At 40.2% G+C, this 27,980-nt stretch overlaps 3 protein-coding genes across 7 annotated transcripts in view; 2 read left to right on the forward strand and 1 right to left on the reverse strand.

Annotated features, from left to right (window-relative positions):
• Positions 1-14,921, reverse strand: part of frmd4a (FERM domain containing 4A) — a 104,929-nt gene extending 90,008 nt beyond the window's left edge. Inside the window, exon 1 of the mRNA XM_022213723.2 lies at positions 14,132-14,921. Coding sequence (XP_022069415.1) covers positions 14,132-14,176 — 45 coding nt within the window. The 5' untranslated portion in view covers positions 14,177-14,921. The remainder of the gene's footprint in view (positions 1-14,131) is intronic.
• Positions 14,922-15,162: 241 nt separating this feature from the next.
• On the forward strand, positions 15,163-19,840 carry LOC110964882 (receptor-interacting serine/threonine-protein kinase 3-like). 3 transcript variants are annotated; one of them, XM_022213728.2, is made up of 14 exons: positions 15,163-16,103; positions 16,323-16,510; positions 16,622-16,937; positions 17,028-17,176; positions 17,273-17,322; positions 17,551-17,706; positions 17,879-17,961; positions 18,099-18,153; positions 18,248-18,291; positions 18,671-18,719; positions 18,853-18,896; positions 19,177-19,225; positions 19,324-19,566; positions 19,653-19,840. In XM_022213728.2, the coding sequence occupies exons 2-14, from the start codon at positions 16,356-16,358 to the stop codon at positions 19,658-19,660; spliced, it is 1,401 nt and encodes a 466-aa protein (XP_022069420.2). In that variant the 5' UTR covers positions 15,163-16,103; positions 16,323-16,355; the 3' UTR covers positions 19,661-19,840. The 3 variants fall into 3 exon arrangements, with proteins under 3 accessions (XP_022069420.2, XP_051807560.1, XP_051807561.1); XM_051951600.1 differs by having other exon boundaries at positions 16,350-16,510; XM_051951601.1 differs by lacking the exons at positions 18,248-18,291; positions 18,671-18,719 and having other exon boundaries at positions 16,350-16,510.
• A 724-nt stretch (positions 19,841-20,564) lies between these two features.
• impdh1a (IMP (inosine 5'-monophosphate) dehydrogenase 1a) lies at positions 20,565-27,669 on the forward strand. Of its 3 annotated transcripts, XM_051951468.1 has the most exons (16): positions 20,572-21,710; positions 22,280-22,378; positions 22,943-22,991; positions 23,804-23,905; positions 24,067-24,141; positions 24,275-24,481; positions 24,614-24,701; positions 24,806-25,005; positions 25,136-25,226; positions 25,335-25,430; positions 25,654-25,797; positions 25,960-26,101; positions 26,228-26,371; positions 26,481-26,564; positions 26,821-26,837; positions 26,962-27,669. In XM_051951468.1, the coding sequence occupies exons 1-16, from the start codon at positions 21,475-21,477 to the stop codon at positions 27,063-27,065; spliced, it is 1,878 nt and encodes a 625-aa protein (XP_051807428.1). In that variant the 5' UTR covers positions 20,572-21,474; the 3' UTR covers positions 27,066-27,669. The 3 variants fall into 3 exon arrangements, with proteins under 3 accessions (XP_051807427.1, XP_051807428.1, XP_051807429.1); XM_051951467.1 differs by having other exon boundaries at positions 20,565-21,710; positions 24,275-24,701; XM_051951469.1 differs by lacking the exon at positions 26,821-26,837 and having other exon boundaries at positions 20,574-21,710.
• The last annotated feature ends 311 nt before the right edge of the window (positions 27,670-27,980 follow it).

The raw sequence follows: 27,980 nt of genomic DNA on the forward strand, positions 1-27,980 counted from the left end.
AGTTAGAACTATGTCATTGCGTGACCGTAAAATGTCAGTACGTCACTGCATGTGAAGCCGTTTAACAATGTTCGTGCACTGTAACCATGCAATGGCTGTTCCTGACTTTGGAAGCCTACATTGGGATCCAGAAACAAATACTCAGACTGTTAGTAGCTACCTATGTTCATCATAGTCACAGGCAAAGGCGATTATGTTTGAGAAGAAAGGTAATTGTCAAAGATGTTTTGCTTCTTAACAGTGAACGTGCTAGCTTGGCTACTTTGCTTCGACTACGTTTGCATCCACTACATAAAGATTTAACAAATGCAGTAAGTTGATGATAAAATCTATGTTTATTGAGGAGTTCATACTGCTCGTACCCAACTGCAGCCATCTTCCACTGGATCTTTCCAAAGACCAACTGGTCTGACAGGCTCCCTCTAATTTTGACTGAATTTGAAGACTGCAGCGCCAGGAAGCATTGAGTCTCCTCCTCAGACCACAGCTGCTTGGATTTGGCATCCGTATTTAGTGTTTTTAAAACACTAACACGAAACACGACGACTACTACTACTACTACTACTACTACTACTACGCGCTCGGCTGTTTAAAAAAATGGCAGTTCTGCGTTTTCACCATTCATCGTTGGTCACTGCAACTTGGATGCACTCATTTTTTAACTTTGGCCAAGTAAAGAGTTGGTCCTCGCTAAGCACCAGTTTTTGAAGCCTGGAGTCAGTGCTTAAGTGGTGGAAACACAAAGAGCTGGTGCTAAGTCAGGCTCTGGCTCCGAACTAGCACTGGAACCAGCTGGTGGAAAAGGGGCCCAAGAGACCAGCATGGATCACCAAAGTCCGGCACTAAAAATGGAGACTATCACCACCATGAATTGGTGTTTAGAAAATAAATAGATAGACTGATGGTCTGTTTCATTATAATACATTCAGCGATTTAAATAATGAAGTCTTTGCTTTATACTAAGCTCGTGGGAAAAGGACAGGAGTCAGTGGTTTGGCAGACATGGGCCAGAACCAGTTCAATAAAAAGAGGTTTGGAACTCTCTAAAGTTGGTTGCTATTGCCAGCTACAAAATAGTAGAACCTGAAGCACAAAACAGGATGATGTCTTATTTAAAAACAATGGAAGGCTTGTCGACATCTGCACAATAGCCACAACTGGCAGAACAATATCTTCTTTCTTTTCACTGAATAAAGAATCGCTTTCAGTCACAAATCATGTCTGAATTGACTCATGGCACCGAGAATCAGAATTTAATTAAACTGTGAGGTTTCCAGTGATTCCTATCCTTTCGTGTTACATTTGTCAAAAAATATGCCTAAACAACAAAGTGGTATAACATTAAATCATGTATAACATACTGTTCTCCTGTTTTTAGAAGATTCAATTATATGGAATTTGTTTTGAATTCAGCAAGTCAATTGACAAAAAAGATTACAAAAATAATCAACACTACATGAGATGGCAACACTACACATGTGCATATGATATTCTGTAAAAATGAATTTAAATTTGTTCTTCCCTCCCTCATCAGCTGCTGCAGTAATGACACTACATGTGTGGAACATGACTCCAAGTGAATATGTCAGAAATGATGTCATCTATGTGCAATCCATTGGAGAGAAAGATAAAAACACAGAAAAGCAAAAGCAGCAAAAACTAAACATGAGTGATGTGATATAAGGAGATTAACAAGATTTAGCTTTTCCATCTGATATGTTCGCACAGAATTAGTTCATTTGAATTTTACTTCAACAGTTATGGAAACCGTGTATATGCTTGTATGTACAGAGACTATAAAGCTGCTTATATGGGCTGCTAGCTGGTGTGTCTGTTGGGTAATATATTATGCATTACAGAGGGAATTAGCGCGACTTCGGCCTTGTAAAGCTTAAAGTCAGCAGTCGTCAATCATATCAATCATATCAGCCTTAACAGCATTAAATTGTACGAACAACAGGCATAAATAAATAATGACAACCCTACACTTTGTTTGTGTGTGTATACAAATGTGAAGAGATCATGGGTGAATACCATTTCCAGTCCCATACTGTGGGGGAGCATTTATTATTGACCTCCTGCTCCCTGACCTTCCCATAACTGCAGAGTTTACACATTTTAACAGCTCAGATCACCTGAACGAAGCGCAATATACTCCCTGCAACCTATAGGAACCCAATAAGCCTTGCAAGATTCATAAAGCATCAATAAAAGCACAAATGAGCCTAATTTCTTCTGGGAGGGGTCTGATTCCACAGCCTACATCTCCCTCTAGAGGCAGAGAAGAGAAGCTGCAACACAGAATTTAATGCACGTGTTCCTTCCCTACTTTGTCTTGCCGTATCCTGGCCCAAACACCTAAGTGAATTATCTGCACCCCTGCTCTTTAATCAGATTTCAAATGCTCAAAAAACACAATTTCAACAAGAGTCAGAACTTGATATTTAAGAATCTAACACTGATTGTCATCGAGGAAGCCCATGCTCTAAAGGAGAACACACATTACTTTCCTTATTTTAGTTATTTTTTAACATGTTTGAGCTACTGGATGCCTCAAATCTCCCCAATGATTTGAATAAAGTATCTATCTATCTACATGCACACACAGAGCAGGCCTCTCCCCTCCATCTTGCCAGTGGAGCATATTTTCCTTTTGTTTTGATGTATTTTGCTAATGTTGACACCCAGCACATTCTAAAGCTGATGCAAGAGAAAAGCTAACGAGTGCAGCTATAAGGAAAACACTTCATAAATGTGCTTCACCTTTCCTCTCTGCTGCACTTGACTCCATCTCAGCCATTGAACAAGAACCTGCCAAACCTGACATGGACAGTTCCACTGGTTTAAGTAGGGGGGTTCACACAGGAGGAGACCAAATGGGGTGGAGATGGAGGGGTGTTTTGTTTCATTTTAGTGATTTTGTCATATAAACACTTTATTTCAAAAAACATATTTTAAAATTAAATATAATTTATTTATAGTAGATAATATGTTGATTTTATGTATTGCTGTTCCTGTAAATGTTTTGAATTAGATAACTGATTTTTGTCTGTTGAGTAGGTGGATATAAAGGCTGCAGTTAGAGGTGACAGACTGACTAGATATACATGTACAGTATGTATTTGTTTTTCTTTTTAGTCAACAATTTTAACATGTAAATATCTGCACTGCTGATGACAACGTGGGCACCAGTTACAAGACATGGATGACACTAATAGAAACTACAATAATTGAATCTCACACCTAAACTGTGATTCCACTGTGTGAATGGTTGTAGAGCTTCTGTCACATATTTTATCACTGCTATGTGAAAGTCATTAACCCTGTCGTGACTTTTGCTGCGAGGGAAAAATGGTGTTTGCTCCTCATTCTGGTGAGGCTGAAGAAAAAGAAAAAGACACACACACACAGTGAAAATTAAATTAATTCTACTTTGACATTCAGTGAATAACAATTAAGTGAATTGCAGATGTTATGCATTTGCTATGCATGACAAACTCATTACGCTGCTGCAAGTCACAGAATCTGACGGCTCACGGAAGATAATTTCCCAAACCTCCCGACCTCAGAGTCAAAACCATCCTCCTGTAAAAGTATAAACCCACTATAATAAACCAGTCACATCCCCGTTGTGCCTACTTTGTATGTATGTCCTGTTTTATTTCCCTTTGCAGTTTTGCTGTATTTAAACAAATTCTCCTTTCTTTTTTTGCTTGTTTCTGCTACATTGCTGAGTACATACAGCTTATTCAAATTAATCAGTTATTTGTAATTAACTTGCAGCATCTTTCATAAAGGTTGGTGCAATTCAAAGTGTGTCACTGATAAACTCCTATTAATACAGAAAAAATAAATCGTAACCTAAATACCACGAGCGGAGTCGATAAACTGTGCTCAATAAATTGTATTTTCATAAAATATTAACAAAGATAACCCATACTTAATCGAAAGCAATTTAGATGATGCTTTATCACTTTTTCCATCCTCATCTTGAACTAATATTTCAGCTTTCTATTTTCTTATAGGTGGAGCAATTTTGTGAAAAGGGTCGTAATTAAGACAGACCCTGTCCTAAATTATGTATTCAATCCTTAAAGCTAATATAGTGGTGAGTACAAGGATACTTAAAGTGCAAATTTATTTTACATTATTAATATTTGCACCGAGCGTGAAAGAGATTGAAATGAAGATATTTTTGAAAACCTTTTGCAGTAAGACAGTCGTTGCTAAGACAACCAAGGTCACACTTTTGTCTGTGGAAGTGAGAGACTGAACCGAAAGATGAAGTCAGTCTGGGCTGCTCTGATTAAAGTGTCTCCCTGTTAGTGGATAATATTATCGTTGAGCGAGGGCGTAATTTAAAAACTGAACTAGTGAAAAAAAGAAAAGAAGAATTGTGAAACCGGTAATGTTGTAAAAACTGATGATGACACAACAGGAGCCTCAAGTGTTATCAGCAGTGCTTTAAGTTCTTGACATCACGTTTACTTTCTCAAATGGCTCGCTATTTCCTGTTGCATGCAGGATGCTGGTGGTTATCCACATCCCCTGATTACGCAACATATGTATGCAATGTATGTATGTTAATTTATCAGCGCAAAGTGAAAATAATCGTACAATGAGCAGAATGAGAAGGGAATCTTCATCATGCAAACACATAATACAAAGAAATTCACATTTTGACCTTGATAAAGAACCGATATCTATTTATTTTGCGCAAGTGCTGAAGATTCATTAATGAACTCTGATCCAGCTCCCCTTTAAAAGTGAATGATGCTTGTCTTTTGGAGGAAGACAAAAAGGAATGTACAAAATATTCATAAACCTCCTCCTCACAGGTGGGAATTTTGTTTATTGGTGGGTCAATATATAATTGCGGGACTTTTTGTAACATAGTTGACATGCATCATAGTTGACCTTTTTGCTGTTTTCAGGCCTAAAATCAACAGGGCCACCTATAACCAAACACCACATGGCATTTTACAGAAAGATTTGTCTAAATATTATATATACAATTGAGTAAAAATTGAAATTGAAAGTTAATTATAAAGATATTGTAGCAAACCTGTTGACATGCGATAAATCCACACTTGATTCACACACTACTTTATATTAAATAACTAAGAAAGCCTTGGAGTCTTGTCAGTCTTTTGTTCTGGAGGAAATTACATCATGTGAAGCAGGTCATGTGATTTGGAATTAACACACTTCCTTGAGAGGTGTTTTTGTCATGAGTAATTAGGTTTTTTTTTTTGCTTTTAATAACAATGTATGCAAGATATATCTCATGGACTTCAAAAGACCATCAATTATATATTGACCCTTGTGCCGTAAAAATTTTAATTTTAAAAATAAATTGTTCGTGAATATCTGCTAATCCTGATGGTCAGTTGAATCCTGGGGCAAGACAAGGTGAAGTATGAGGGATTAAAACAAAGCTCTTTCCTCTAAGTCTCTTTCTTATCTTTGAATTCAGGTTCCCACTAGAAAAGGAAACTTTCATCAACAGACATTGCATAAGGTGGATCACTTTGCACATGCACCGCAATGGACTGCACATGCCTGTCTTATGACTGCTGCTAACAAGACAGCTCTTCATTATGACAGGGGCCTGTTCTCTGTTAACTCACTCCATATGGAAGCCAATCAGCCCCACTGGGACCTGTGTCAAACAGAGTGTGAAATGTCAGATGCATGCACATGCAGCGCCCACACACAAACATATCCACACCCGTATAAGACTGGGGTCTGCATTCACAGCGACAAGCATGGGCACAAAGGGAGAGAAAGTGAACTTGGAAGCAAATATAGATTGGTCTTTCTACTCAGACATCTGCTTGGTCCCAGAGACAGATGGTGAGCCAATCAGACCTCCTGGTGCCTCTGCTACTCCCCGCCTCTTATGCCACCCTGCCGCCCCTCCCATAAACCTGAATCCTGGCACACATGACAGGTGGCACCTTGCAAATGTGACATCGCCACTGCCCCGGAAAATTATTTATGTATTCACCACATTAAAACCAACATGCAGCAGATATGCAAAAAAAACAAACAGTAATTTGAATCAATCCCAACCCAGTATCTTTCTGGCAGCGTGTACTTCCTCCCTAGATGGTAAAAATGCAGTGCACCTACCATACCCACAGGCTTACTTACTGATTGATTAAAGTGGAATGCACTGAGCTTATTGTGTATTGTGTTTGATGCTCCGACACCAAACAGAAAACCCTCATTTATCTGCCCTGAAAGGTTTAGTTTCACGGCAGCTTGATCTTCTAAAGGGGACAGCCATCAGATAAATGTCATATTGCAGGTTTGCTGTGTGCAATATCCTGCTAGCCAGCTGGAAAAAAACACTCAAAGCTGGTGCAGGAATTTCATTTAAACATTTTTGTTTGTTCTGAAAGCAGTTATTGACTGCAGCACAGAGCAGGTCATGTGCGAGTCCACGGTGGTGTGTAAATGTAGGAGTGTGTGTGGGCGAGCAGGAGGGAAAGATGCAGTTCTTTGTTATGCTGCTCTACGATCAATGGGATGGTCAGTATCGTACAGTGAATGCAAAAGCACAGCAAAGCGAACATTTATGCAAAAGCTACTGCGTCAGTCCAAGTGTAGCATAATTAGCGAGGCTGGTTTCATCTCAATGATTTCTGTGCACGTAAATGGACCTGAAGAGGTAGCCCTAAAGGAGATGGAAAGCTTTAATAAACATCAGGGTGAAGACAGAGAGAGACAGAGCGCAGGGAAGCTCTGGCAGACTGTGATGAGCATCTGCCAGGGTGCACACGCTGGTGCTCATTAATGGCAGTTTCGTTAACCCATTCCTCACATCACCTACACGAGCCGAGCGCAGCTGATAACCTGGATCCCAGCCGGTCGGCCATTAGACTCACAATGCGGTCACACTTCACCGGGAGGCTGCAGCATACATTAACATGCAGGAGGGTGATGCACTGTGCACACAAACACCGCACACTGCAAACACTTCACACAGACACACCTGAGACCTTCCCCTAGTTACACACAAATGGCCACAGCTAAGCCGGTAGAAACTCTGGCGAAGTCATTTATAATTGAGGCGCCTTCACCTCTGCAGCTCATCAATAGTCCTTAAACAGGTTGCAGTGTAAACAGCTCAGAAGATTTAATGACATGCTTTGGTCTCTCTCACACACAAACACACACACACACACACACACACACACACACACACACACACACACACACACACACACACACACACACACACACACACACACACACACACACACACACACACACACACACACACACGAGACCTTATACATTTATGCATGTTGTGAGATTTGGACTATTTCTCTTGCTTGCACGTCCTTTTCATCACTCTTTTTTTCTCTCACTGGAAAAATAATGTAATTCTTAGTTACAGTAAAACAAAACAAAACACAAAGAAACCTGAAAAAAGCGTATATTAACGGCTGTAATTAATTAATTCTACAAAGATTATAGCCGAATCCACCCTGAAGCAGAATTTCTTGATGATTCTCTTTTGATCTTAGACAGGCCGATCAATACTGTGATCATGGACAATTTTCAAAGGAGGACAGCAGAGAATCAAAGCTCGGATCAATATGCAACCTGAGCTGTGTACATGACATTGAGGATGTAAACCTGCACTAATCTATTTTTTACTAGCGTCATAAAATCAAATAACTACATGTAATGGAAGCACTTTGTAGTTTAACTGGTTAGTTTTAGTGCAACTGTATCAGTCTTACTGTTTCAGCAGCTGTCTTGGAGAGACACACTCCACACTGTGTCCTACCTGCCAGTTAGCAAATCAAGTACTGGGCAATAGGCACAAATATTTTTCAAGAAGTTAAAAGCAGTGTGGGACATAGTCATAAATGTGATTCATGGTGGATGATATTGTTCGTCTGATGCTCCACTAAAGACTAACTTTGTCTAGTTCTAAAACATGCACTCAGTGACACTGAACTGGAACAATATCAAACTACAGGACTGAAAAATTAAGCCAACATGGAATTGCCAAAACTGCAGTTCCTTATGCGACCACTTGAGGCTGTCTCCAAAACTGAGTCAATCCCCATAGACCCCGATGTTATAACATACAACTTTATAGCACAGGTGAACATGTTTGCAGCCTGGTATAGGAAATTGTTTTGATCTATATATCTAGTTTATCCCATTCATGACAACTGTATGGGACTAAATTTTAATATAATTCAACCATTTAAATTGTATTCAGGTTTAAAGTTATGCATAATGATGCTGTTAAAATATTTATTATGCTGCTTTAAGCATAATAAAAATTTTAACAGCTTTGAGTGGCAGGCGTCTGCTATTATAGGTAAGTCCATGACCCAAAGATGTTTGCATAGCCAACCTCATCTCCACTAAAGCTGCACTTCATGGTTCATTTTGTTTTACATTTTTTGAGAGCTGTAAGGAGTCTGGCACTGCAAAGATAATATCAGCCAGAGCATATGGCAAGCTATTTTAACATGTAATGGTGGGCTGCTAAAGCAAGGCTTCACGCCGGATGTTGCATTTAAACAGTATTAGCAGAAGTAATGCGGTTGCTGTGGTGGATACGATTGTTGGAAAATACAACAAGCTTCTCAGCATGGAGTTTGTGTAAACTTCTTTCTTTAGAGACTTGGAATGAAGTAGAAGGCTGCTCAGACATGCTGGTATCATGTCACGGCTTGTCATCTGCATTTGTTGTCTCAGTGCTATAGTATGTCTGAAAAGGAAGCTGCTTGCACCTTGAATGAACTGCTAACATAACTACAGATATCTGCAAGAATATTTGGACTGGACAGAATTCCAGTTCAAATTATCTACAAGATCATTCTGACTATTTCAGACCTAATATAGCATATATAAAAGGACAAATCTTAAATTGAAGGGAATTAAAGATATCTTAAAGTAGAACTGCAAAATGAAACAGTAGATATCTGAAACCAAAATCAATACTAGTCATAATTCAGCTGCAGATATCCGCAATGAGAACTGAGCATATCTGCAAGTGAACTGTAAATATCTTTAATGATGTCATTTGTTCGAGGAAAAATTAAAGATCTGAAATAAATATCTGAACAGACAGTTGTGGATAGAAACAATGACACTGTGGATATCTGAAATGTTGCTTTATGATGAGGAAGAATAGAATTACAGATATCTGCAATACATATCCAGTCCAAATGTCAAAATAGGTTGATGTAGGAGCCATCACATTGAGCTTCACTGCTTTTTCAGACATCATGGAGGGTTTTTCTGTCTTTATATACAGTTTAAAAGCAAAATTCAAAATTATTGTCGATGACCGATTTGTCCGAGAGAGGTATTTTGCTCAAAGTGGAGCATTTTAGGGTCGATATGACCTTACAACAACCTTGATCCAGGGTTTGCAGACACAAACAAATGCCAGGCTTTTATCATGTTTATTTCGCAACAAATTTTAGTGTCACATTCATTTTCATAACAGCAGAAAGAGCACGACTGGCCTGATGAGGTATGAAAAAGGCATTTTGTCCGATGTAAAGTCAAAGTGTTTCTTTCCCGCTCTGCAGCAACTCTAGGGCTTTAGTTAGCTGACATCAGCAGTACCGGGTCCTAACATCACTCAGGCATGACTGTTCTGCAGGCACACTGCAGCTTTAGAGAAATGATCAACTGTACAGTGATTATGATTATTTCTGTACCATTATAGAGAAACTAGGACTATACAAATGAGCAGAAAGGAAGTGCGAAGGAAGAAGTACATGAATGTAGCAGAAAGACAGGAACGGAAAGTGGCAGAGAGTGAGACACAAATAAATAAAAAAAGTGGCAGTAATGAAATGCCATCTGTGCCTGCACTTCTCATTCATACTAATCACCCATAAGACGTAGAAATCTGTGCAGGTTGTAAATCAGTTCGGCAGGAAAACCTTGAGATTACTCCTGGTAATATGGAGGCTTGCGTGTTTGTGCATATTTGTTGTGTAAAGTCTGTTTCTATGCACCTTTTATATGGGTTCTCAGCAGATTTAAACTGATATGTTGATCTTATTTTGATATCCTTTACAGCTGTACTTTATTAATTAATAACTACTGTAAATATTCCAAGGAGCACCAAAACATTGTTTTTACAATTGTATATAGGCGCATACACATAAAATGTTATCTGTCTCTCCCCCTCTGCCATTGTTGCAGGGCAGTAATCAATTATCTCAGTATGATGTCATTCTGCTAACCCTCCCCCATACCGACCAGCCCTCCTCCATTTGTACACTGGCTGCTCTGTTGTGGTGTGCATCAGATCAAAAAGATGTAACCTAATAATCTTGTTCTGGGAAAATAATCTCCAAACTCTCATACAACATATTTCATTCTATATTTTTTCAGTGTTTTTAGGAGGATGTATGTATTGTCACAAGCTATACAAGCACATTACAGTTAAATTACACATATACACACTCAGCCAGTGCATCCCATCATAGAGCAGTGATTTGATTAGTGCTGAATGAATCTTCTGGCTTGATCACACTGAGTCATCTGGTCTCCATCCTCAGTGTCAAGATAACTGAATGAGAGACAGTAATGAAGAGACATGGACACCAACATGAAGGGCAACATAAGGTCTGTCTGTTGAAGTTGCTTTGTTTTCTGTGTAGTTTTAGGTTCCTGACTGAATCTTTACCTGAGTATAAATAGCATCTTCAGCATGAGTCTATGAGCATGACTTCCCCTTCACGACAGTGTGGGCTCTAGCTGTGTGACTTACAGATGTGCCATGATGTCATCTACCACACCGGATCTGTTTCATTCACGAAGCAGACAGACGACGTCTAACAAACACGTGTGCTGCTGTATGACTGGAGAACAGTGAAGCTGTGAGCTGCCGTTCGTCCGCTCGCTGTATGCAGAGCAGACCCCTCCAGCATTATGAAGATAATCCACTTAGCTTGTGTGTGTGTGTCAAGATACCAATTTGCCCTGCTTTCTCTCAGCACTGTTTAAGAGGCCTAGCGTAACAGATAGCAAAATACATATTGATCAGCTGCCCCTGCGTGTGGAAAAAGACAACCACTCACAAGAGACAAGACAAGAGATCTGCAAAATTTAAAAAAGATGAGCCGGAGCAGAACACTGAGACAAACTGTGTTCCCATTTTTGACAGCCTCATTCCCTTCTTTAATTAAAATTCCATGTGACACTCTATTAGCATGTGCTGAATTTATGATAAATCCTGGATTAGCTGCAGCAAATATCTAAACCTTGTGACTGGAGCCAGTGAGATGTTGTTGGATTTAGTCTGTAATCACTGCTTTTATTTACCTCCTGTGCTCATTAAAATGCACAAATTTAAAGTAGGTCTTTGTAAAAGCCCATTTTAATTTGGTTTTGTTTGACATTTTACTTTGTACTTTTACATCTTGGAGATTGCTTTGCTCTATTCGGAGTCGTCAAGAACAGAGCTAATCAGCTCGGTGATAAGCATGTGGGTGCTCCAATTCTGATTCTAAGGAACAAAAAGGACTGCAATCAGCAGCACACACATTAGTTTGAAGGAATGTCACACTAGTATGGAATCAAAATAAGCACTAGTGTTGTGCATCAGTCACTGATTCCCATTTAGGTAACAGACAAAGCTAGGAGACGTCAAATCCCTGTGATAGAGATCTCAGTAGCAATGCATGGCATTAACCCACTGAGGTGAAATGATAGCATCTCATTTGTGATTTCTTCTAGTATCAGATGACAGCATGTCTCTGTTTGTCAGTGCTGGAGTCAGACTGATATTGATCTCTTCATTCCTCTTTAAAACTGAAGTTCATCAGATGGAGAGAGAGAGTGAAATAGATGCTCTGTCCTCTGAGATGCAACTAGAAATCCTGCATATTTTGGGTACTCATTACTCAATGAAGAAGAGGTGCCGAAGGCTCATTCATCAATTTGTCCTCATTGGTATCATATTTTATTGATTCAGTTCATTCACAATAATATTAAGATAGGCAACCAGCCATAATTCTCTATCTATCTATCTATCTATCTATCTATCTATCTATCTATCTATCTATCTATCTATCTATCTATCTATCTATCTATCTATCTATCTATCTATCTATCTATCTATCTATCTATCTGATGTGGATTATTTGTTGTGCTGTCAGGCCAAATTATTTAAAGCACTGCCTGTAATTACTGCAGGAGATAATCATTCATTCACCTGAAATATTAATACACACAGAGGCAGGAAGCATGATCAATCTTGGCTCACACACAAACATGCACACACACACACACACACCCACACACACATACAACGCTAAACTCCCATTAATAATTAAGATTGGTTCGAGCTTGCATGTCCGCGTGAATGTAAATGCCACGGATTTCATCAGCGAGTCAACAAGCTCTGAAATTAGTAATCTAATGTCAGTTTCGGTAGGCATTTGTTTTAAGGAAACTTCACAACAGGACAGATTTAAAAACATGTTATAGCCCAGCTCTGGTGAACTTCATGAACAGCTATGAATAAATATTTCACCAGAATTAACACCAGGAGAGCAAGTGGTGCCCATATTGAAGCGTGTTGCTTATTGCCAGCTGGTGAAGAGCAGCTCTGAACGGTGAGAAAATTGCAGATGCGGGGCATAAATCACAAATGGAACAGTGACTGTGAAACTGGTTTGACAGCAATGCATTTTAAGGCTGTCAACTTTGACAGCAAGAGCACTTGTACAGGAACCCCCCCCCCCCCCCCCCCCCCCCCCCCCCAATGCTAGCATATGCAATTGAAGAGGAAAATGGAGTCAAGGGACACAGTCTGACAGAGATATGAGGAGATGCTCAGCAGATGATTCAGTTTAATTCTTGGTGTCATACAAGACCAACAAATCTCTTCAGTGGAGGGCTATTTGGAGAGGAACCAAACAAATGCTGCCAATATTTGTCCATAAAAGCTGACTTTCACTTTTCCGTTCTCCTTTTCCATTCCCATAGTTTTCTGTTCCTGCCTTCATTCATCACTTTTCCTTTTTCACCTTCCTTCCTTTGGCCTGTCCATCATCTCTTGCACTTTTCTCCTGCCCTTCTCCTTTAACTGCTTCCTTTCCCCAAGTGGACTGCATGGCCTATCGCCATAGTAACAGACAGCCATGACAGGTGGAGATAGCAGGTAGTGCGGCGATGCATGACTCCCCCTGGGACTGCAGAATGCCAACACTATAGAATGAAAATGAGCAGAACGTGCTCCCTTATACAAAGTCACCCTGCATACAGAGTTTACATTCAATTCATTGAAGGTTATCATAAGATGAGTGCATCCCTTATCTGTATGCAGCACATGCACCAAAGCCAAACTGCCATTGTTTCACTATTCAGCTGGACAGAAGGGAAAGTGAAGTTCAGTGGATTTTCAGCATGTTGTGTGCTTCTATTTCATCACTCTCTATAGCCAGAGCAGAAGCGTGGCAAGCTAAGCCAATCTGTTTCATGTCAATGAGGGACTGGATTCAACGCTAACAAGATCCTACAAATTTATGTGACACGAGCTGCAGCAAAACTGTTCTTTCTATATTAGATGTAATTCAATCTGATTCAGAATTGAATATGGGAAACAAGCAAATGCTGACCTTACACAACAAAGAAAGCTCATCCTTCTAGTAACTTATTTGCCCGCACTGCAGACACTAATACAGGTCATTTTACTCACACACTCATATAATAGGATATACATGTATTAAATGACATCTGTCTCCAACAAGCACAGACAGAATGATCAGTACCGCACCCTCACGTCTGCATTAGTCCGTGAGGCATTTCTGCCACACTTGACCACTGCAGTAGTTGAGCACGTGGAGGACAAAAGCGAGAGTTTAGATGGATGGAAAATACAGGCATTTATCCAGTACGTAAAGTGATTCTCACTTGAAAGTTATCGGACGATTTCAAGCTTGTAGATGGTAGTAAAAGGGGAGGGGCAAACAAGCAGCATCCCTTTTAATGAGATGACAGCTCACCTCCTAGTTTTAGTGGCTGCATGGAGAAAGTGATGAGAGAAAGGCACAGCAGAGACAGAAAAAGAAACAAAGACAAACGGTGGACAGTGCCAGCAATCCTGTCCCCCTCTGAGACTCACCATGAGCAAACACACGGCTGATTCTGGGATGAGTTGGACAGCCATGACTGGATCCTCCTATAGACTCGTGTGAAAAGAGAATGTTGACAATTTTCCTAGAAGGACCCCTGTCCGTTGTCTCTTCTTTCGTCTTCTTCTGAGTCTTTACTTGGTAAGCAAGCTCACCTCTGTCCAGGTGAAGACCTTTTGGCTGGTCCTCTGACTCTGTGTCCTTATAATCACCCCCTCTGTCTCTCAGTCAGTGCTGCAGACAGATCCTTAGCTTCAATTGTAAATCCACAGCCTTTGGAGAGTCTGTGACATCCCAATCTCTTCAGACTGTGCGGAAAGCAATCCTCCTTCTTCCAGTCTTTGATCTGTGAGCAGAGTAGACCCCCCTCACTCCTCCTTTCACTTTTAAAACACTCCCTGCGGACCCCACGCCCACTTTCCCCAGACCCCTGTGACTCGGGTGCTTCTTGCTAAATGCTCCCCTCCCTCTGTTGCTGGCTTTGCCTCCGTTTTCTTTTTCTTTTTTTTTTTTGCAGTCTCCTGTCTTCACAACACAAAGCACATCCAGGCATACACGTGGGTCTTCAGTCTAACTGCTTTCTCCGCAGGCTGTCCTGTCGCTGCTCCAGAGGATGTAGCCTGCCTTGCATCAGTGATGTCCCCCAGTCTGAAGCACTCTTCCACTGTGGTGGAAAGACAGACGCTCACCTCAGGTCTCCACTCAGACATCCAGCACACAGAGAGCTCCCCTTTACATTAGTCCCCAGCCTCATATATCATCAGCGTGAAACAAGGGCAGAGAGGGAGGAGATAAAGGAGAGTGTAGTAGACAGTTTACAGGAGGGTAGAGGATGAGGGAAAAGGAGGAGAGAGATGTAGCAGAGAGAGCAGCCACTGGTGAAAGAGGACCACACTGAGATGAGCGTAAATGAAGGTGGGTGGAGAAGAGGGAGGGGAGAGGGGAATGGAAATGCAGAGAGCGAGAGCAGACCGCGCCTATCGATGCCGGCTGAAGCACCGAGGCAGCATGGCAGCATGGGATGTGAGTGAAAACACTCCTAATCCCACTTAATGAAAGGGGGTTACATGTGTGATTGTGCACATGAGATTTAGACCCACGGTGTCCTGTTCACAGGCGTCAGACACAGAACAGGGCCTTTGCTTTGTGCTTTTACAGTGTACTGATTGACGTTGATAATTTGCATTGGAAACACTCCTAATGTGGCTTTGTAAAAGAGCATATAAAAGAGAAACAGAGATAAAGGAGAGTCATGAGAAAGCATTATCAGGAGGAAGGTCAGAAATTGTGCAACCTGTGAATTCTCTTGTTGGAGTAAGAACAAATCTCAGTGCAATCAAGTATAAGCACATATACTGTTGTGTACATACTTAATATTGACAGCATAATGTTCAAACGTGCAAACAAAATATTTTTTTTACAGTTAAAAGCTTCAGTCTTAAATAATTTTATTTTAAGTATCATTATTTGCTACATGTATTTTACTCTAAAATGTAACTTGTTTCATTGCATATGTTTATTCCTACATGTTGGCTCAGTTCCTCATTCATATAAATGCTCTCCCTCAGTAGTGAGTAAACTCACGTCTGCTTTGTTTAAAACTTCCTCTAACTGATCACCACTACTACAGGAAACTGAACAATACTTCATTACATTTTTTACAGCCACATTAAAAGCTGTAAGTCAAGGTTTGTGAGTGCAAGCATTTCATTTCAGCTTTTCTTCATTTACGTGTGTTTTTCCAACAAGAGGAGGGGCTTCATACTATTCTGTATGCCTGCAGTTCATGCAGACTACATAAACACTGCCCATAAAAAGTTTTCTTCAGATTAAACTCCGCCCTTTAACGACAGCTCAAAGGGCAGGGACAGGAAACTGGAGTCTGTACTGTCTGGTTTTCCCACAGCTTTGGTATGAACTAACGCTTGAAATCTCTTGTGGACAAGCTAGACGGGCTATATGGTGAGTAGAAGTCATCATTTTAATAATACAGTGAGAAAATGGCAAAAAAAGTGATAGGAAATATGTCACTATCTTTATGCTCTGAACATGCTGCTGCTCTCGTGTTACTACGAAAGCAAGGGCACAGTGTTCAAAAGCAAATACATAAGGAGGCACTAAACAACTTTTTGATGTTCAATCTCTCTAACATTTTCTCTGTATCTCTATCATTTTGAAAAGATTTAAAGGTTTTCTTCCTGAGTTCAGCAGGAGATGGCGCTGCATAGCCATAAGACTGAGCTGGTTGGTAATGAAAGCTTGGAGAAATGGGAGCGCCTTGATTCAGGGGGATTTGGTACCGTCTACAAGGCCAGGCACAAGGGCTGGCGTTTTGATGTGGCCATAAAGCTTATCCATCATCCTGACTGGTACATTTTCAATTCTTAAGTCATACATCCTGAAAAATATTGTCTCTTTCACTTTCTCTCTACCTCCCGCTTCCTCTATGATCCTTCTAATCATCAGTTACATCATTCCAGTGTCAGAGAACTGTGGGACGAGGCTAGTCATATGGACAAAGCTGCCTGTCAGTTTGTGATTTGGCTTTATGGAATGTATCAGGGATGCCCACCAATAGGAAACCCATCCATGCAACAGGGAATAGTCATGGAGTTTATGGCAAGAGGATCTATTCAAACCTTGCAGAAAAACCTGCCTGGCCGTCCACCGTGGCCCCTGGTCTTCCGCTTGGCCCACCAAGTTGCCCTAGGAATGAACTTTCTTCACGAAAGGAAACTTTTGCATCAGGATCTAAAGCCAAGCAATGTGTTGTTAAACGATGACCTGAATGCCAAGGTAAAGTGCCATTCACCTAAATCTTTATATTAAAAACAGAATTCAACATAAGTGTTTGTTTTTTGCGGTATGTCCTTTCTTATTTTGAAGGTGGCAGACTTTGGTCTGTCCATGGTTTCCACCAGTGCTTTGACTAGCAACACAGAAATGTCAGGACAGCTTGGAGGCTCCTTTAAGTACCAGCCTCCTGAGTCTTTTCAGACATCATATAATCCTGTTCGTGCTTTTGACAGATACAGGTAAATATTAAATGAATACTTACAGGAATACCACATCATAAAAAGTTTTACAGCATGAACATTTCATATAAAATCTCTATTTTTTCTCTTGATCAGCTATGGCATCCTTCTCTGGTCTATTATTTCTGGTAAAGACCCTTATCCAGGTACATGTAATTAATTTTACTGTCATGCCTTGTCCACATGCCTTTTTTTAAAAAAATCTATCTTTGTTGTGTCAAGTTTATAGTCTTTTATTCAGAGAAAATGAAATTTGTTCACTCATAATTTATCACTTCACAACTAAACTAAGTAGAATGTTCACAGTATATGTCCATTTCACACATGCAAACACACTCAGCTGTGCCTGCTGTTTTTATTGCTTGTCTTTTTAGCGGCTTTGTACAGTCTTGTGGCACTGAGGATCCCCCTGGGGGACAGACCTGATTGTAAGGAAATTGAACAGATTAAGGTAGAGGGGCTGGAAGAGCTTTTTGACCTCATGAAGAAGTGCTGGAATGGGGATCCATCCAAGAGGCCAACCTTTAAAGGTATGTGTTTGTTATGGTAGTATATCTGTGTACTATCACAGTATTTTTGGTCATCTTTTTTAAAAATATTTTGATCAGATGCTTACAATACCTGTATTTTTGTGAAGCAGTTGTACATTAACACACACTGTACTTTCCATACACTTCATCTTTTAAAATGACTTTGTTCCAGACTGCCTTGAAGTCACTGAGCGTGTGTTCTCAAAGCACAAGAAGGACATTCATCGTGCGGTCCATGAAGTGTTGACAAAACTGGTACAAGCTAAAATACTATTTCAGAAAATGAAATATGGTATTGATTAGTCAAAAACTGAAATTTGCAGAGTGTGTTTTGAAATGACATCTTTCTCTCTAATGTACAATTTTCCTTCGTGTTTTACGATACATTGCAGGATAATCCGCATTTCAATGAAAAGCGGGCATTCATTGACACTCCTCCGATTTCAGGTGTGGTTGCTGAATACTGTTTGTTTGTCATTCTTATTCTCGTACTTATTTTAAACAATAAAATGTCATGCAGTTATTTTTTTGTCCTTTTCAGAACAGCCACAATATGCTGAGGATCACGTCGGAGGTTCAGAGGAGGTATTTCTTATTTCTCCCTATTTCTTGAAAAAACAATCGTGACTTTATTTAATCCTTGATGCGCAGGGTCAGGAGATACCCATTTTCCATTGGATTTTGGTCACTTTTCACTCATGTTGTGCATCAAAGGGTTAATTAAGTCTCACTGAGAACAAAAACTTATAAAAATATGTAGTTTTTAATACATTTTAATCAATTTTTTATATCATTGCTTAAAGTGAACATGATTTAAATGAGAATGGGCTTAGCAATCTCAGTAGTTTATACTACATGTCATTTGGTCACAAAGTAAACAAACCAAAATGTGGACCAGATTAGGATTCACACTTAAATGCTTGCTACAGCATGAACTGAGATAGTTTTTTTTTTCATTCACCAGCCGGATTTTGTCAGTGGTTTTAAAAAAAATCTCACTGTTGCAGATGAAGGTATGTATCACTGATTCATTTTGTTGCACTAAAAATAGATAAATTGCTCAGTACTGATTGTGTCCCACTCATATTCTCATACTTCCTTAAAACAATACAATCCCATGCAGTTGTATTTTTTTGTCCTTTTCAGAACAGCCACAATATGCTGAGGATCATGTCGAGGTTTCAGAGGAGGTATTTCTTATTTCTCCTTATTTATTTAATAAAAATTATGGCTTTGTGTAACTAAGTCTCATTGAGAACAAAAACTTACAAAAATATGTAGTTTTGAAAACATTTAATTCATTCTTTTTTTTACATCATCGCTTAAAATGAACACGATTCAGATGAGAATAGACATAATAATCTCAGTAGGTTACAACACGTCATTTGGTCACAAAGTAGACAAACTAAAACATGTACCAGATTAGGATTCTCAAAGCATGAACTGAGATAGTTATTTTTTATTCTCCAGCCGGATTCTGGCAGTGTTCCTGAGAAAAATCTGACTGTTGCAGATAAAGGTATCACTGATTCATTTCGTTAAACTAAGGTTTGTGAATTCTGAATTTAATTTTAGTTTTTCACATGCTTTCTTTTATTCTTTTCCATTTATGAAAAGCCAAGTTCATCAGTGACAACCGAGCAGTTTTAATACAAACTGTTTCTGAGGTGCTGACCATAGCGGAAGAGCTTGGAGAGATGGTCCATCCTGGTGCCTACTCAGTGATAGAAGCTAAAGCAACACCTCAGGATCAAATGCGAGTGCTCTACCAAAGGACGTTTCGTTCAGGAGGGGATGTGGTCAAAGCTGCCTTTTATGACGCCCTTAAAAAACATCACCCTCATCTGGTGGAGAGGCTTGGTAAGATTTTCTTTTATTGAAGCGATTGAATATGGCTGAATATTTGACAAGTTCTGCTTTATAAGTTCACTTTCTTTTTTCCGCAGGTGGCTAATTCCAAACCAGTTGCCACAAAAGTGTTGCAGACCTCCCCTGCTACTTACATTTTTTTTTTTTAAGAAAATGTATATATCTGGGTTTTGTACTTTCTTGACATTTTGTTACACGGTACAACAGGACATTATTTTCATAAAAAACTTTGTTAATAAAGATTTTCTTTCAGAATCAAAGACAATGCTTTGTCTTCTCATTCTGTTTTTTTCCCCCTTTTTAACTCACAAAATAACATATTGTGTATTGACTATGGTTAAATTACAATTATTAAGTTTCTTATTTTGCTAATCATCAAAAGGAGGGGAGGGACGAGAGAGAGAGAGAGAGAGAGAGAGAGAGAGAGAGAGAGAGAGAGAGAGAGAGACTGTATAAGAGGCTTTTCTGGCTCAATCCCTCAGTAACTGTCACAAGCAGTCAGTCAGTCACCTGCAGATGATGGCGCTGAGGGCATCCCAGGCAACAAAGTTGTCTCAGTTTAATGTGCAGATCTGTTAGTCGCCACTGCCACAGAATGATAAAGTGGTTGAAAACTAATAAACTACTAAACAGACAGAACAGATAATGTTAAAACCTCGTTGGACTAAATTCTCCATTAAATTTAACCACTTGTACTCTCAAACTCTAAAGATGTCTTTGTTTTCTTCGACACTGAAGAAACGTTTGCACGCATCACTTTGGATAGAAGCCACTTCTGAACTACAGTGTGAGAGATTAATTGTATTGCATATTGTTTTGCAAGTTGTGCCTGTCTGAACGTATGCAGACTTGTAAGAGTCTGTCTCGCCTTTTCTCTCACTATCTCATAAGAGTGAAGCTTGCCACGTAACAGTATTCTGGGGTTTTGACCTTTGTCTCCTTCTCAACTCTGTCTGCTTGAGCGCTGCAAACACACACACTCACCTTCACACCATGGTAATCCTCGGAGGGAAAAGTGTTCAAGTGTCATCTTGACCCATCCTTCTCTTCCTGAGGCAGCAGGACGATAGGACTGCCTCACTCCACCGTACACACCCATCTCACCCCACCCCATCCTGCATTAATGCTCCCAATCCTCTTTGTGGGAGAGTGACGTCTGCTACTGTCAGAAACAGAGTTAAGCTCAGCAGGCAGGCACCAGGAGAACATAGTGGAGAGAAGCTCCCAGCCTTAGGGATAACCAAGCAGCATTGGGCTTTCAGGGAGACGAGTCTCTGCTACCCTAAGCAAGACCTGACTCTCGTCCCCAGCGGCTGCTCAGGCCTGCAGCTGGGAACAAAAGGGGAATTTAGTGTGCCAAGACAGTTATCTCCATCAACAGGTTAGCTACAAACTCTGTCCCCTCCCGCCTGAGGGCCTTAATGTCCTCCGAGGATGGCTGTTGACAGACTGGAATACAAACTCTCCAGTGGGCAACCAACATTGCTTTAAGGATCCTGCTTCTGTGAGTTTTTAAAACATCGAGAAGTTTTCAAGCATACTGCTGCAAAGCTGATTGTATGACACTGTATCTTGTATTATTTAATTATTTTGTTTTCACTGCTGCACTGGCAGCAAAGCCGATATCCAGACAGCTCCGTCTAATGGCAGGTGTGCATGAAAGGTGTTTGTGTGAACATGCAGTCGAAGCACTGTGTGTTTGTTAGTGCTTAAAACTGAACAGCAAATCAGCAGCGTTAGTGTGCATCTCCTGGGATCTGCAGAGGCCACTGTTTACTTGGAGTGTGAGAGGGTGATGCTATTTATGTGTATGAATCAAGTCAGAAGTGCTTGAAGTGTGTGTGTTTGTGTGTGAGGCGGTGGGGCCCTGTGGAGGTCGGAGCCCTGGATTTCCTGGAGATGGAGGGTCATTGTTATGACCGGTTCGGAGATGGGGAGAGGGACAATTACCAAATAGACTACCGAAGGATTGTAGGAGACATGGAGCCAGCGAGGCCACGCATCTCAAACAGAGATGGGGAACAGCCTCACCCCTATGGAGCCTTTACACACCCAACGCCACATGGACACGGGCATGAGACTGCAGCTCAGCGATACAGCGCCACACGTATCCAGGCTGGATATGAACCAGAGAGGTCAGTCTCACAATGCGCATCAGCCTATCACCATTCTCCTGTAAGGTCACGACCTTTTCTGGTCTGCAGAAGTGATTGTGCAAAGCCTTGTAAAAAATTTGCATGTCCAGGACCAACTGAGATGTTTTCACGTTCCAGTAACACTGGCTGTGTGTTTTTACAAGCCCATTTATCAGGTACCTGGGCAGGCAACCAAATCCTCTTACCTACTCTACTGCCGTCACTGGTGCATACACGAAGTTTCCATTGACAAGGACAGATTCCTTTTGTTAGCATTTCCTGTCCACTGTCCGACATTTCTAATAGGATCATGTGTGTAAGAAACAGAGGTCAAGAGAGTGACAAGCAACAACCATGTTTTGAAAAGCAAGAAAGCAATTTGGGTATTAGTGTCTGACCAAACAAACATGTTGTTTATTTTGAGACATTAAATTTTATCTTAACTATGTGGGTTAATGGGCAGATGATTCCATTCAAATAGTCAATGAAATATTTATTCATATATGCAAAATCCACATAAGAACTGCAATTAACTTCAATTTGCATGTGCATGTATGTTTATGTTTCAGCATGGCTGACTACTTGATCAGTGGAGGGACAGGTTACGTTCCTGAGGATGGACTCACAGCCCAACAACTTTTTGCTATCGGTGATGGACTGACATACAAGTAGGATGTGGTTATTTGAAGCAGACACACACATTTTACTGACTCATTTACGGTTTCACTAACACAAATGGTGTGTGTGCATGTGCACATACAGAAACAGATGTATACAGAGTTATGCAATGCCTTCCATTAAATGTTTATTAATATCAGTGATGACACGTGCTTAGGTTTTACAGGGAGGATTATTATGAGTAATTCTACTTTCAAGGATGAATCTGAGTGGTGTTACAGACATTAAAAGCAGTATGTGTGTCTGAGTGTGTACTCACTTATCACTGTGTTAATGGGCGTCGGTGTAGTCTCCTTAATGGAGGCTATGTGTAGGATTTATCGGTGAGCGGAGGATAAATGCAGAAAATTTCAATGGGGTGACATGCTGACAGATTATTTCTGGACACTGTTAACTAACTATAAAAAAAACTGCTTTGTCGGCATAAGGACACAAACACATCTGTTTATGTGTTTGCTGGCAATTCTTTCTTTCAATTTTCAAGAATATTTTACAGTTCCAAAGCAAAATGCTGTCATCACCTACACTCCACATCTTTTCCTTTCTCCTTTCAGTGACTTCTTGATCCTCCCTGGTTTCATAGATTTCACTTCTAATGAGGTGGTAGGTATCATCACACTGCTCCATGGTGCACAATGTTGTTTATATATCAGTAGTATATGCACTTTTTCTGCACCATTGGCTAAATTACATCTGCTTTGGCTGTAATTCCTGTCATAGTTGCAGTTTTAGTTGGTTGCAACAAAGGCAAATGGAAACAAGTGTGCCTCGTGTAAAAAATATGTATCTACTGCTCTTGTTTTTATTTCCCGACATATTTTTCGTCTAGACAACAAACATGCTCTTGTCTTCATTAAAAACCAATCATGTTTACTCCTATTTTATGTTGCTGTTATCAAGGTTTTGCTGTAATCCTTGTAATGAGTCCCTGACTCTTTGCTATGTTCTTTAGATAAGGCTACCTTAGCACAGGGTTATTTGCCTTGCTTTGTTTTCATCTTTTCAAGCTCTGCTGGGACACTAAATTAATTTCATGCCTCGGCCACATGGGTTACTGCTGGATAGCAGGTGTTGAAAACAGACACTCACCTGCATCATTTAACACTGAGCATCAGGTGAACTCAGCAAGTCGGCTTTTAGTGGGTCTATAGTGGCTTGGAGGTTCATTGCTTAGGAAAACAAATGCAAATTATAGCATTTGGTTAATAAATATGTTGCCTCTGTGCTGCAGCTGCAAAACTACAGTGTTGTTTGTAAGGAAGCAGTGCGATGTCAGTGCAGGAACAATTGGAGAATCTTAACATTATAACACATGATCTAACATTTAATTTCAGACTTAGCTTGGTTAAAGTGCTGTTCAGTGTTAAAAGAACATAAGATGACATTCCTGTTTTCAAATGCATCTCACTGTTTAGGATCTAACCTCTGCACTGACAAGAAAGATTACCCTGAAGACACCTCTTATTTCATCTCCTATGGATACAGTCACGGAGTCATCCATGGCCATCGCCATGGCAGTGAGTACAAACACAACACATGCGCTGCTACATACATCATGCCTAATCGCCCACCCAGTATAGTATCCTCCTGTTGTACAGACTGTGGAAAGTGCACCTTTTATTGTGGTATAATGCATATTTTCATCTTTATTTCCCTCTTTCTAATTGGCTGGTTTTAGCTAATGGGAGGAATTGGAATAATTCATCATAACTGCACTGCAGAGTTCCAAGCCAATGAAGTGCGTAAAGTCAAGGTAAGATGACATGAACTTACAAAAGACCTCGAAAATCATCTGTGACATTGAAGCCAGGTATATGATGCAACTTTTAAAACAAGATCCTGGACTAAAGTCACCTAATCCTTAATACCATTTTTGTTTTTACCAGAAATTTGAGCAGGGCTTTATCACAGACCCGGTGGTAATGAGTCCTCGTCAAACAGTAGGGGACGTGTTTGAGGCCAAGATACGCCATGGTTTCTCTGGAATCCCAGTTACAGAGAATGGCAAAATGGGCAGCAAACTGGTCGGCATAGTCACCTCCAGAGATATAGATTTTCTTTCTGAGAAGGACCATGACAGACCTCTGGAAGAGGTGGGTGGGATTTGCATGATTTTGCAAGAAATTGTGTATTGTCAAGAATATAATACAGTGGCAATAATGATGTCAAATAAGTGTGAGGATTCTATGATGCATTGTTTATTGTTTTATTACTTTTTAATTCAGGCAATGACAAAAAGGGAAGATCTAGTTGTTGCACCAGCTGGAGTCACACTGAAAGAGGCTAATGATATACTTCAGCGTAGCAAAAAAGGTAAATCTTTGAGGAGGTCATGCTGGTGTAAAGGAAGTAATCGCCACTGGGACTAATAGGGCTGTCCTACTTCTTTAACTCATAATGCCATCTGATTCTTCTAGGTAAGCTTCCCATAGTAAATGACAGTGATGAGCTGGTAGCCATTATTGCTAGGACTGACTTGAAGAAGAACAGAGATTATCCTCTGGCTTCTAAGGACTCCCGTAAACAGCTTCTCTGCGGAGCTGCCATTGGTACTAGGGAGGACGACAAATACAGACTGGACCTCCTCATGCAGGCAGGGGTGGATGTGGTTGTCCTGGTAAGTTTTGACTGTGGTTTGGTGAAATTTTTTGGTAAATTAATTAATTGCTTTGAGGTTTCTATATGAGAAATCTTCTTATGTTTCATGCCTCACTGAAACTATCTTCATGAACCTTGTTAAATTTCAGGACTCATCCCAAGGAAACTCTGTGTATCAAATCAACATGATAAACTACATCAAACAGAAATATCCTGAACTACAAGTGGTTGGAGGAAATGGTGAGCTCATCTTTTTTTTTTTTCCTCAGAGCTTTCCTCTGCATTTTTCCCCTATGAAAACACTTGTGATTTCTTTCTTAATCAGCCTGTGCCTCTGTCTCTCTCTAGTGGTGACAGCTGCTCAGGCTAAAAACCTCATAGATGCTGGTGTAGATGCCCTGAGGGTCGGCATGGGGTGTGGCTCTATCTGTATCACCCAAGAAGGTATGGTAAAGACCGCAGGAAAGTGAGCATCAGCTGGTTAATGAAAACATCTAGTAGATCCAAAAAGTCAGTAAAATTGCCTCATTTCAAATATCCTGAACAAAAGAGACCACCATTTAGTTTACATGTGATGAACCTGAAGAGGAAGGCATATTGATGTATTATTTCAGATGTATTGAGAATATTTTGCTGCCAACTGTTCTATTATGTTCGTGTTGCTCAGTAATGGCATGTGGACGGCCCCAGGGTACATCAGTCTACAAGGTTGCAGAATATGCCAGACGTTTTGGCGTACCGGTAATCGCTGATGGAGGCATTCAGACTGTTGGGCATGTGGTAAAAGCTCTGGCCCTGGGAGCATCTACAGGTACAAGAAGACTATAGTCTCCATCTCAGGCAATCTGAGTGTATGTTTCTTGAAACAAACGGAGCAAAAAGTTAAACAAAAAACAAAGTTTTTGGTTCATTTTATGCTTCTTTGTTATAATACTGTTTTGTTCTCAATTGTAATCTTATTTTTTGTCCTCAGTGATGATGGGGTCATTGCTTGCGGCAACCACTGAAGCTCCAGGAGAGTATTTCTTTTCAGATGGTGTGCGTCTGAAAAAGTACAGAGGAATGGGCTCCTTGGATGCCATGGAGAAAAATAACAGTCAGAAGCGTTACTTTAGGTGGGGGAATGGAGTTACAAAGGCTCCCTACTCTAAACACAGTACAATACTGGAAAAATATATTGACTCAGCACACCACTGTGACGCATTTATCTTGTGCTCATTGTGAATTGTATGTGTGTCCAGTGAGGGAGATAAGGTGAAGGTGGCTCAAGGTGTCTCAGGATCAGTACAAGATAAAGGCTCCATCCATAAGTTTGTTCCTTACCTAATCGCTGGTATTCAACATGGCTGTCAGGACATAGGAGCCAAGAGTTTGTCCATTTTACGGTGAGTGTGAAATTGTGTGTGTCTGTGCGCTTATAACATTTCTGCCATTACTGTTAGTTTTTGTTGTGTGAAGGCTTTGGTAAGTGTGATGTCTTTGTGTTTGTCCCAGGTCCATGATGTATTCTGGTGAGTTGAAGTTTGAGAAGAGAACCATGTCTGCTCAGATGGAGGGGGGAGTCCACGGCCTCCATTCGTAAGTTTGACCTTTGGTTTCTGGTAACTTTCACAACTCTCATCCATGTGCCTCTTTTTGTATTCCTCTGTCAATTCTCTAAATATTTTGTTGGCAGTGATGTCTTGATAATGTCAGCGTTTGTTTCCTGTCTTTCCTATGTGAACATCAGAACTTCTCTTTCACAAACCTTTGAATGTCAAATAGAATGTTTTTACCTGTCGACATCAAAATTGTCTTCTCTCTTCCTCTTTTCTTACCCATGCTATCATATTAGATATTCTTTTGTGCCATGTAAGTACAGCCATGCAGTTATCACACCTCCATCTTCTCATTTCTTTTACTCATCTCTGTTCAACACCTTTTTGTTTGGATAGAATATACGCTTATATTTTCCTTTTTTCTACTCCAAATGTAGTTACGAGAAGCGGCTTTACTGAGGCGGGAGGAAGAGGAAGCGCTCGATCAGGACCTAATGTCCCGACTCCAGCAGCTGTGAGCAGATGCACCGGGCGCATGTGATCGAACTACGAAACACAAAGTCGACATGGCGTTTACGCCATCACCCTGAAATCTAACACTACCTTTCTGTGATCTCCTCTTTTTCCTTTGTTTGTCCAATCTTTGACTCCATCAAAGATAGACAAAACAACTCTCAAGAAGCCAAAGAGGACGGTCATATTCATGGTCCTTCTTCACTTGACCGCTTTATCTGTCTTTGTCCTGCTCTGGCTAAAGTGTAAAGAGGGTTAATGTAATCAACTATTCTGATGATTACTTTAAAAAAAAAACACACCGTTATTATCTCAGGTTAGCTTATCATTGGTAATGTAATGAGATGCCTGTCTCTTAGCTGAATTTCACTCTTGCAGCACAGGTGTAGAAATCAGACACAGACATGCGGAATAAGGAGCACTTTAAAGAAACAATCTCATCTGCAGTAGAAACGTCCGAACAACAAAATGTTTGAGGTAACAAGAGAGCATCCACAGCTTTCATATATCATAACCATTTTTATTTTCGTAATACACCTGAAACTCCATCTTGGTTTGGTGTGATTTTCCATAATTTCACATTGCAAAGATGCATCATTAATAACTTAACTGTACATAATTTATAATATAGGACTTTTTTCAGGCTCAATATTTAATAACATAAACACTGAGTCAATGAGATATGACTATGTAATCAGTAGAGTAGGGTAGTGACAAATCAATTTCCCAATTTAGATTTATTTCTTTGTCGACAAAAGCTTTTCTCAAGTTTATGTGTTAGTTATAAATGTTATCTTGGTTTTACATACAGCATACTGCTCAATGTTAAACTCCAGCTTGTAATTTTGCAGTAACCTGTGACCAGTTAAATAGGCATTTGTACTGGTTGACAAATTTGACAGTTTCTTGATCATTTCTTACCTTAAGGTTACCAGAACACAAA

Source organism: Acanthochromis polyacanthus, chromosome 8 (genome assembly GCF_021347895.1).
Source record: "Acanthochromis polyacanthus isolate Apoly-LR-REF ecotype Palm Island chromosome 8, KAUST_Apoly_ChrSc, whole genome shotgun sequence".
Lineage (NCBI taxonomy): Eukaryota > Metazoa > Chordata > Actinopteri > Pomacentridae > Acanthochromis > Acanthochromis polyacanthus.

Excerpts from the sequence above, each read along its gene's own strand:
- LOC110964882 (XM_051951600.1), top strand. Across the intron at positions 17,707-17,878 it reads CAAGAGGCCAACCTTTAAAG|ACTGCCTTGAAGTCACTGAG; the intron begins GTATGTGTTTGT and ends ACTTTGTTCCAG. Across the intron at positions 18,720-18,852 it reads TCTCACTGTTGCAGATGAAG|AACAGCCACAATATGCTGAG; the intron begins GTATGTATCACT and ends TGTCCTTTTCAG.
- impdh1a (XM_051951467.1), top strand. The coding sequence starts at position 21,475 with ATGGAGGGTCATTGTTATGACCGGTTCGGAGATGGGGAGAGGGACAAT. Across the intron at positions 22,992-23,803 it reads ATTTCACTTCTAATGAGGTG|GATCTAACCTCTGCACTGAC; the intron begins GTAGGTATCATC and ends CTCACTGTTTAG. Across the intron at positions 24,702-24,805 it reads ACTTCAGCGTAGCAAAAAAG|GTAAGCTTCCCATAGTAAAT; the intron begins GTAAATCTTTGA and ends TGATTCTTCTAG.